Source organism: Nematolebias whitei, chromosome 6, assembly GCF_014905685.2.
Source record: "Nematolebias whitei isolate Nwh7 chromosome 6, NemWhi1, whole genome shotgun sequence".
In the NCBI taxonomy this organism is placed as follows: domain Eukaryota; kingdom Metazoa; phylum Chordata; class Actinopteri; order Cyprinodontiformes; family Rivulidae; genus Nematolebias; species Nematolebias whitei.
Window position 1 is genome coordinate 33,926,260 of NC_056503.1, and position 11,382 is coordinate 33,937,641.

The window sequence follows — 11,382 nt, forward strand, 5'->3', positions numbered from 1 at the left end:
TACCTTTCTAAATATATTTAACATTGTTTAAGTTCAATCAAACTTCTTCTGACTTTTAATTATCCAATCACAATTGATCTGTTCTGTGGGACATGAAACTGAATGTTCTAAAAGCAAAACATCTTTTTTTTTTTTTTAAGGAAAAAAAAAAGAAAGCAAACATGTCAAAATGTCTGCAGCTGTCTGTCCCCATAAATGGAATCAACACTTCATCAGGGGATCAGCTCATGAGTTTGTGTGGTGTGACACTAATTACAGCCAAGATAAACAATCCTTCATCAGACAGCAGATGTGTGAGCGTGTTCTACACTGTGAGAATTGTTTGCTCTCACATGTATTATTCAGTGTGAGAAACTGCATCTTTGTCTTTCAGATGCGTGCTGTTAAGACGTTCATCTTCTTACCCATTTTGGACTGAAACCCCCCCCATTCCCTGAGGAAAAGGCCGTAAATAAAAAAATAAAAAAAACATTAACACTTTTATCAAATCAGTTTTAACAGAAAGCTTCTAATTATTTGGATTTCTTTTAATTGTGAACGTTTTTTTTTTAGTATAGATCAATGGTTTCTGATGCAGTTTCTATGGTGCCCACCTCCTCAGTGAGTCCGATTCTTTTCTTCTTACATAATGGATGATGCAAAGTAAAAGCTACCTGAACTGACTGATAGCTACAGCAACAAATGACCATAAATTTAACCAGTGGAAAACAACAACATGTTTATCATGAGGACAGAATGTAGGTTATGGGATGAATATGTCCATTAATTTTATTTTCAACACACCTTTTTTCAATCTTGTTAATACATTTTCCAATCACTGCTTTTGTGTGTCAAAAAATGTACTAAAATCTAAATTAACCACCAGCGCTATGGCGTACTGAAGCTTTGAATCTGAATATTTTCACCTGTAGCCTCAGAATGAAATGGAACTTTAAAGGGACCAGCTCTGACTATTAATTTGAAAGGCACTTTACCCATTCATCCATCCATTATTTTCCATTTGTGCTGGAGAAATCCCAGCCATATTCTTAATTTCTCCAAGGGCAATCCTTAAGTGTGACTATAAAATAATATATATATATATCTTCCCAGTTGGACACATCTCGAAACCCTCTGGCGATAAGCATCCAGGAGGCATTCTGATCGGATGTCCCTCTAAGTCAGACATGAGCAACATATGGGCCGAGGGTCAACGGTGGCTGTTGGACAATCTCCATTCATCCCCTAATAGCTTTAATTAAAATTAAAAAAATAAAAAAAAATATATTCTTTCGGCTGCTCCCTTCTTCAGAGGTTAGCACAGCAAACTAAGTTGAAGGAAGACTTGGCAATTGTTTATACGCTCGATGCCCTTCCTGACACAACCACAGACCACCGAGCTACCACAGCCCTCTGTGTGGAGCAGACAGCTGCCATCTAGGGCACCCGAGGGAGCAGATGGTGGGGGCTGAGGGCCTCGCTCAGGGTCCCAGAGTGGGCAAAATGATGGTGGTGACAGGTGTGGATGTTTCACGTTTCCCACCCACATTTTGATGTTGTCGGTTCAGAGTAGAACCGGCGAACTTCCGGTCACAGGCCCACCTTCTCTAGCCTCAACTTTTAAATAAGTTGATGAAAACCTGCATTAAATCAATTACACTTAAATAAGTCTAAATTAAATATTTTGGTCAAATACAATGAAAATATTTAGGTTCAGGTTAAGTCACTGTGTTTCCAGAATTAAGACTTAACCTTAAAGACTCCAAAAAGCAAGCATGTGATTTTGTTTTTTTAAGCTAATGAATATATTGCCACAAGAACCAGTTTACATAAAGTTTGTCTTATTTTCCTACAGAGTGTTGGGAGACATGTTTTTTATCAAGCATGGCAGGTCTCTCTTGTAAATGAGTCCTCGAGGCTCAGTGAGACTAACATGTATAAATAAAAGTTGAATGAAAAGTGTGCTACAAGATAAAGGATGGAAAACAAGTATTCCAGATTATCTGTCTTCAAAAAATATATATTATTCAATTCTCTAGGCAGGCCTTTAATTGCTTTAAATATCTTGATTTGTCCCTATGGAAACAAAGTGTTGGCCCACTCCTGCTCTGACTCCTTTTGCTGTGGAGGAGCAGCAGCTCTACTCTGCGTTTAGGGTGACCAGATACCCCCAAACTGAATGTGGGATTAAAAAAAAAATCCTTACGGGGCAATGCAGGACACTTATCTATTCATTCAACCTTTATTTATACAGGTTAGTCTCACTGAAATTTGAGAGACCTGGAATTTGCTGTGATGTCATCATAAATTTTAATTTATTATAGATCTCACATTACGTTAATCAAGCTCTGCTTTGGCTGTTAGTGGAATGTTTAAAAAAGTTTTAAGAAAAAAAAAACTTATTTTTAGTTGGACCCTTGTTTGTTTATTAGAAAAAGCTTTATTAACACACTTTTCTTTAAAGTGGAACATTTTTTAAATGTTTATCATTATTAAAATAAAAAAACAAACCTCTTGACAACTGAAAAAGTGGGGATGCCGCTGCACATTTTGACTGACAGCTGTGCAGCTCAGAGAAAATGTCTCTGCTTCCTTTGCTGCAAAGGAGGCAGAGAGAGAAAGGAACGATGACGTTATTAAAGCATGGATAATGCATTTTTTAATCTGACCCAGTCACATGTGAGACATTACTTCAACTTGCAGGTTGTTGGGACAGGAGTGAAAAACATGGGACAGTCCTGCACATTTCAGGACATCTGATCAACCTTTTTGCATTCCACCTTGATGACCAACCCTCCCACCTCTTCTCTAAGGACGAGCCTTGTCACCGTATGGAAGAAACTCATGTTTCCAAGATCTCAGACATTTTTGATCCTTTAATCATGACCATAGGTGAGGACTGGAAGTTAGATGGACCTGTAAACTCAGAGCTTCACATTTTAGCTCAGCTGCTTCTTTACCCCCACAGACCAGAGCAACATCCTTCTTACTGCTGACAAGGTCTCGATCTGTCAATCCGTCTCTTGATCCATCCTGCCATCACTCATGAACAATAAATCTCTGCTCGAGGCAAAAACTCATCCCCAGTCCAACAGGAAGCATTTCATTTTTACAGATTTTGAATTTTAAAATGTAAAACTTTTCTTTCTGGTTCACTGGTGGACACTTGATTTAGTCAGTACCAGTGTTTTTTTGTTAAACAAGTTAGCAACAAACAATATCAACAAACTATTTAGTTGAAGTTAAATGTGCATTAATGGTGACAAGAGATGACAATTTCACATACATGTATGTTTGTTCTGATTAAAGTTCAACATCCATTTGAGTGACACAAATAAGGTTGATAAGATTTAAAATTGATCATTTACTTTATTTCTTTACCGTCTTTTTAATGTCATGTATCTCCCTAATAATCATTCAAGACAGTGGTACATTTAACAGGACAATTAAATCTACTACCAGAACAAGTCTGTTAATTAATGAAAGGAGGAAAAAGTGAGAAAAAAAAAAATCCTATCTGTAAATGTCGTCAGTATTCTCTGCTTCTTCTGCAACACGACTGAGTGGGTGATAACTGTCAAGATAACATCCATACGAATGTGAGGAGCCAAGATTTTCCAGGATAAAAAAAAAAGGATGAGCAAAGGTACGTCTGTCAGGGTTTCAGTCTGAAGGGTTTTGAGTCTCCCTGCGGCCTGAGTGGTTTTAGAAAGATATGACAAGTGCTGTTTGATCTCCTGACATCGGAAAGAAGATTTTACTTTTTGTCAAATCATCTGGACAAAAAAATGTTTCATTTCATTGTTTTTATTGTACTTGAAATAACAAGTTAAATAGCCTTGTTTTTTTTCCCCTTCTTCTTCTTTTTGTTACATGTTTACTGTTATGGCTGATAATACTTTTTTTTTACGTAACAGTTTGTTGGGAGTTTCCCAAATGTTTTTTTTTTTAATATATATAATGTGTTTATAAGAGCGTTGTTCAGTGCTTCCTTATCTGTTTTGCTGTTATAATTTATAAATCAGCAAAAATGAGATTTGAAAAGGAGATTTAGTAAAATGTAATTGTTTTTTTTTTTCCCAAACACATTTCCATGTCAGCTCCTCAAACTGTGTAGAAAATTAATTTTTCTTCTTCTTTCGGCTGCTCCATTCTTTTCGCCGCAGCAAACTAAGTCGCACGAAAACATTTTTTTTTCTCTCTATTTTCTCTATTTTTTTAGAAGCAGAGAAAACTTGGCAATTATTTTGACACCGGATGCCCTTCCTGACGCAACCACAGACCATCGAGCTACCACAGCCCTCTGTGTGGAGCAGAGCGCTGCTATCTAGGGCATCCAGGGGGGATTAAGGGCCTTGCTCAAAGGCACAGTGTGGGGGAAATGAGGGTTGAAGCAGGTATGGGTATTTTACCTTTTCCACTCACATTTTGATGTTGTCGGTATGAGGAGTTGAACCGGCAACCTTCTGATCCACCTCTAACCACCACTCCCTCTGTAGAAAATCTGAATATTGTTTTTAAAAAGTAAAAAAATTGAATTTTCTTCATGTTTTGCGTTGATTGCATTCATTTTCAGACATTTTTTTGTTTATTTTGTTTTACATTTGTTTTATTGCAGATGCATTTCTGAACAAAGTTTAAGTGTTCATGATTCAGCAGAGCATTATGTTGCTGTATTCTTAATTTGCTGCTGTGAGTTGCACATTTTCTGTTCCCGTAAAGCCTCTCAAATCACTGCCATAAAACAAAAACATTATGCTAATTCCTGCTTTAGTGTGACTTGCCTTCTGAATCGTTGGTGTTATTTGCAAACACTTGAAAATTAGGTGGGTGGAAAGAAGCAGCGTAATTGTGAAGCAAATGTCACAAGTAGACTGTAAACACTGAAAATCAATTAACAAACTAATGATTCCCTGTTTGCACGGTGGCACAACTGGTAGAGCTGGTGCCTCTCAGTGAGAAGGTCGCCAGTTCAAATCCCGGTTCTGAGACCCTTCTGGGTGGAGTTTGCATGTTCTCTTTGTGCATGTGTGCGTTTTCTCCGGGTGCTCCAGTTTCCTCCCACAGCCCAAAAACATGCATGTTAGGCTGATTGGTAACTCTAAATTGTCTCTAGGTGTGAGTGAGAGAGTGAATGGTTGTTTGTCTCGTTTGTCTCTGTGTCCCTGTGATGGACTGGAGACATGTCTACCCTGGAGACATGTCCACCCCGCCTCTCGCACAGTGACACAAAAAGGAAGAAACGGATAAAAATAATGGATGGACGGATGAACTATTTCTTTATTACAGTTTTTAAAGTCAAACAAACACTTGCTCTTGTCAAAACAAAACAAATGGTAAAGGACACAAGACTGATATTTATTACAGGCCTCCTGGAACATGTTTTAAAATTTATTGTGTGGTCTTTGTGTATTTTTTTACTCAACTTTTCTCTTACATCACTCTGTCTTCTAGTATTTATTGAGCAAAATGTCTGGTCATTTAGTCAATATCTGCCGTGCATTGTCCTACTAAAAAGGATACAAGAGTGAGAATACAGGAGTGAGTCTTGATTTTTTATTTTTTTTAAACTCATCTATCATTTTCTTCACACTAATTCATCCTCACTCAGTCATTTCTGTACTGGCTTTTGTTTATGTTCATGGGGGTGTTTTTCCCAGCAGCCAGGGCATGAATGTTAGTTCATCAAGAGCCGTACTCAAATTTTTATTAGTTATTGTCACTGACATGACAAACGTCCTTTAGGTCTGTCTGCAGTCATTCATTGCAATAAAGAAACTATCATGTCGTGTATTTTCATTCAAACATAATAATTACTTTGTATTTAAACGGCAAATGTCAATGATCTATTGCAGCGTCCTTGATTAAAATAAGCAATCATTGCATTGTTGTAAAAAAAGGTTACTAATCAGACAGACAGTGACTGTAAACAGAAATCAACCCACTTCTTTATACATATTCTACATTTGATTACACATAAAATGAGCATTGATTATTGATGTGAGTTTGGAAACGAATGTGAATCACCAGTCAAACAAATTAAAGCGATATTTCAGATCTTCTGCATTGGGATTCTGTGGAAAGGCTATGAATAAATAATATATTACCTGTTGTAGATAGCATTTGCAGTTTGAAGAAAAGGTTCACTTCTGAAATAATGAACTAACGGCTAGCTTAAAGCATAATTAGATGTGTTAAAAAAAAAAAAAGTTAAATTGAAATATAAGCTTCTATTTTGGGTTCATATATGTGAGCATCCGATTCCAGACGAGTCAGTGCCTGCAAACCTCACCGCACATCACTGATTTACACCACAAACCACACAGTTATTCCTATTATCGTTTACTTTATCTATAGTTGTAAGCCAAAATAGCAGCAGCTAGCTGTAGCACTTTCAGTATATATTTAATTCAGAAAAATATATACACTTATACAGATTTGCAATCAAGCTGTCAGAGGAGCATCTCTGTTGGAGTTGATAGGCATTTGCTTTTTTTTTCTGTATTGTAGGTTGTATGAGTAAATTCTTATTTACATATTAAATTTGATCTTTTAGTTTATAATTATGAAGACAATTTAAGTTATTTGTAAGAAAAAGAATGTGTGAAAACATCACTGTGTGATGAATGAGCTCAAGTTACTATGTACAGTGCACTACCACCATCTGGTGGTAAAATGTCACTACAATTACTCTGTTTTACAATAAAGTATATTTTTAATGGAATGAATTAATTTGTGTTCCTTTTAAAATTTGCCAGAGGGAGATTTGGACATTAAATGTTTCCTAGTGTTCTTTTCTGGTCTAAGTAGGATTATGTAGCACTTTGGAGCAAAAATGCAACCCAGCAATCCATAACTTGAGGCCAGGATTGCAAACACCTCTGTGACAGTGGCGTACTTTCCTGGAGAGCTGATGTAGGCAGGAATGAATGCCACCCACACGGCACAAAAAATTAACATGCTGAAAGTGATGAGTCTGGCCTCGTTGAAGCTGCCCGGAAGTTTCCTTGCCAGGAAGGCCAGCAGAAGACAAAGGCAGGCCAGAAGGCCGATGTAGCTCAGAACCAAAGCAAATGCAATTTTTGAACCTTCGTCACAGAAGAGAATAACAAAAGGTTTCTCCCGTGGCATCATTTGGTGCGGGGCAGGGGGTGCCACAATCAGCCACATTGTACATATGATTACCTGCAGGAAAGGAACATGTCATACTTACACATTTTAAGCCAAAAACGTCTAATATTACATTTGTTTTACTTGTAGAAGTTAGAACTCGAATCTGGAAATGAATTCATACTTAACAGTTATAGTTTTGTTTTCAGATGAAATTCAGAAATTCAAGCTAATTGTGCTCACTCTGCATTTTATACATTTAAACACTGTAGCAACATACTTCCAATAAAGGATGTGCATAACTATGAGTGCAACTGGTTTTTAGAGAAACAACCCAACAAACTATAACATTTATTATAGTAGTTGTCACTATTTGTATGCACTAAGTAGCTTTATAGAATATAAAGGTTGTGGTTGTTGGGGAACCTAAAACTTTCTGGATTGGAATTTTAATCTTGTTTTTTAATGCATTTTTTTTGTGGCTTGGACCTGAGAAATTTAAACTTCGGATTACAAATGGAAATTATCATTAGAGCTTAGTAAAAGCAAAAAATATTTACCTGGGCTAGTGTACAAATGGTAATAACTGACTTTTGCTGTGCAGGTCCACACCATTTTATAACATTGTTCCCTGGGAGTGCTGCTTTAAAGGCTATTAGCACCACAATTGTTTTCCCAAGAATGCAAGAGATACAAAGAACAAAGCTGATCCCAAATGCTGTGTGGCGCAGCATGCAGGACCACTTAGATGGCTGGCCAATGAAGGTCAAAGAACACAAGAAGCAGAGGGTCAATGAGAAGAGCAACAGGAAGCTTAGGTCAGAATTGTTAGCTCTGACAATGGGTGTAGTTCTGTTGCAAAAAAATATCAAAACCACAGCGCAGGTGCTGAGGGAGCCAAAGAGGGAAATAACCACCAAAGTGATGCCGATGGTGTCATTAAAAGAAAGAAATTCCACTTGTTTCGGGACACAGGTGGTCCTTTCATCATTGGACCAGAACTCTGGTGGACACGGCACACATTCTATGGCATCTGAACAAATCAGAAAGAAGGTACACTGAGTTTTTGTTTATTTTTTTTATGTCTCTGTTATACTGTAGGACTTTTAATACACATTAAGCTTAAATGTCCTTCTCTCACCAGTCTGATTGCTAATCTCTCCAGCTGTGCAAGTCACACAATCATAGCAGCAGACAGGGAAGTTGGGTCTCATTGCCTTCCTGGTGCCTGGGTGACAAATGGAGCTGCATACTGACAAGGGAACCTTGGAAAAAAAAAAAAAAAAGTCAAACTACAACGATCAGCAAATTAAACACCATGTAATAATGACAAATCTGCAAATCTAATTTTTATTTTAATTTACAGAATCTTCTACTTTGGTTTGGTTTCCAGTCCATAGAATGTTTTCTTCTCGGAGCTGAAGTTTTTGCTTTGTAATCGGGGTCAACCCTTCAAATTTTCCTACATTGACAAACTCCACCCCCCCGTTTGGCTTCAGCTGCCAGTTCACCAGATCGTACATGGCTGCAGGGTCGCCATTCTCATCAAACTTTATTACATCGGCAAACAAATTCACAAACTGCACTTGTTTTAAATAATGCAGTAGCTAAGGAAAAAAAAATACATGATTAAATGACAGTAACTAAGTCATATTAATTTAAATTTGGTAGTAAATATACTGTATGGAAAGGTACCTGCCATGGCTGAATGTTGTCTCCATCTGGACACGTCTGCAGAGGGAATGGCCCTTTTCCTTTCTCACAGCTTTTCAGATTCTTTAGTGCATAAACAACAGCATATACAGCTTTATAGACATTGTAGGAAATTCTCAGCTGTGACACATCTGAATAGATATTCGTTACACTCCTGAGTTCTTCTGTTCCATTGCACGGAGGTTTACCCTCAGATTTTTCTTTCTGACCTTCAACTTGCTCACTCAGACTGCACTGAAACACCTCTTCCCAGAAGGGTATAAGGAAGGGATCTTCCTGGGCATCTGCTTTTAATGGATTTAAACGGACCAAAAAGTCTCGTAGTCCAGGAATGTGTGCTTGCTGAATAGCAAATCCAACAGTACCCTGGAGGATGCGATGGTACTTTCTGGGGGTGGAAAGTACAGCAGCTGTACTCCAAGCTTCACTGGCCAGCCACTGAATTCCAGTCAGCCCAGCTCTAAATTTAACAGAGATGGAGATTGCAGTTGTGCAGACAAGCACATCATGGAATCAAACTCAAACAAAATAAATGAGATTGCCAACATCTGTCGCTGGGTTTGTGTCATACCTGAGTGCTTCATCAAACAGTATCACTGCATCTTGTTCCACAGCGAACACTAAAACCACCTGAGCCCCAGACAAACGGATAGTGGAAATGATGGATAAAATATCTGTCGGCTTTGGGTTTTTGGGAATGATTTTATGTAAGGCAACACAAACACCAAACTTTTTGACCTAAGAGACCAGAATCAAAGATCCATGACAATTTATTCTTAACAGTAGGATAGTATAAAATCACGATTTATTGATTATTTCTTCAGTGGGTGTGTGATGCACCTCATTTGCAAAGATGGTTGCCCCGTTGTAACCATACGCATCATCGCCGGCAATCACACCCACCCAAGTCCAACCAAAATGTTTCACCAGTTGTACCAGGGCATCAACCTGAACAAGGGCAGATGAAAGAAGTGAAACGTACATAGAATTTTTTCGTTTGTCTACAACAGTTTAAGCATTAGCTGGCTCGAACCTGGTAGAAATCACTGGGCATGGTCCTTAAAAAGGCTGGGAACTCCTTTTTGTCACTCAGACAGGCACAGCTGGAGAAATAACTGACCTGCAAAATGGTTTCATTGGTTTTAAAGTGAACAGCCAGAGTGTGATGTTATAGAAATAATCTGCACAAGCCAAATCAGGAACAACACAAATTATTTAAAAGATGATTGTGGACAAACAGAAAGAATACCCTACAACATGCTGCTTTATTCTGCCTTCACAGTACCAAACTTGTACAGTATTGCATTCCTCATGAATTTACTTGTGGCACATGGAAGACTCCAAGGAAATGAGCCACAACAAGAGACTGAGTGGAGCCTCCATCTCCAATCACCACAGGCACGCTCCCATGACAAGTGTCATTATTCTGGGTCTTTTCTTCAGTATATGAATTATTCTCCTTTCCCATTAACTCCACTGCAGCCTTCAAAGCTTGATATGGCAAACTGCATGAATCATAGATCTTGTACCCGACTGTGATGTTTGGAAGAAGTTTGCCTTCTCTGTTGATCTCCTCAATGGCAAAGATCATAGTCTGCATCCAACGGAAAGTTCGAAAATTTAATCTGGTGAAAGGTAAAATTAACACCGCAGCAAATTTAGAGCAATTTTATTTTTTGACACCTTAAAAAGCTGAACACATTCACAAGTGCCCTACAGCTACCAGTCAAACACTCCAAGTACCTGGTACACGTTGTGGGAGGAGGCTGAGCGGTGAAAGACAGATTGTGCTCCACCACCATGTCATGAAGGGAGAAGAGTCCCCCCAGGATGATGTCCCCCCTTTTCTCTAGTACAGGCAGAGATGTAGCATTGGAAATCAGCTGACATTGACGGCTCTGGTCTTTGTAAGAGTCCAAAGAAAAAAGCCCATTCCACAGAAAACTCCACAGCACAAGCCTGGCTCCTCTCAATGTGAGAACAGGCTCAAAAAACACCATCCAAAAAAAAATCATCTTATATCATAATATGTTCATAGTAGTTCAGATTTTAGAAGATAAGTCTTCAAATAATATAAACGACTGAAAAAAAAGTTGCTGAAACAACTACCAGCTATCACTATCCAGCAGCTAGGGTCATGGTGTCCTTAAATAAACCAAACAAGACCTGCATCATATTACAACTGACAGAACGACATATATTTTTGGATCAGTAGAAATTAATACCGCTTCACAGACGGTAATAACAACAACCAGAATAGAATGGACACTTGACTTTAATGGAGAAAGACATGAACTCTGTACGCTTGAGTAGGATTTGTTCAACCTGTGTGATATAATGAGCCACACAGAAGACAAGTCATCTGGGGCTGCTAAACAACATTACATTCAGTTAATGCCTTTCAAAGACACAAAAGTTTCCATCTTTTCAGAGACCATCATACTGATGGTTTTCCTCTTTACTTAATTAAACCCATTAAGCTTAATATGGATAGTCTACAGTTTGTTTAAAGTAAGGGCCTAATAGTATATGTGCACAATATGTATAATTGTGAACAAATTGCATGACTGTAGTACCCAT

The 11,382-nt window shown here is 38.1% G+C and overlaps 1 protein-coding gene across 1 annotated transcript; it reads right to left on the bottom strand.

Moving 5' to 3' along the window:
- Positions 1-6,671: 6,671 nt before the first annotated feature.
- LOC119410898 (extracellular calcium-sensing receptor-like) lies at positions 6,672-11,382 on the bottom strand. Its single transcript, XM_037677822.1, has 11 exons — positions 11,379-11,382; positions 10,546-10,705; positions 10,124-10,427; positions 9,836-9,922; positions 9,643-9,750; positions 9,374-9,540; positions 8,785-9,262; positions 8,466-8,696; positions 8,231-8,354; positions 7,650-8,122; positions 6,672-7,164 (listed from the first exon to the last, which is right to left on the bottom strand). The coding sequence occupies exons 1-11, from the start codon at positions 11,380-11,382 to the stop codon at positions 6,724-6,726; spliced, it is 2,577 nt and encodes an 858-aa protein (XP_037533750.1). The 3' UTR covers positions 6,672-6,723.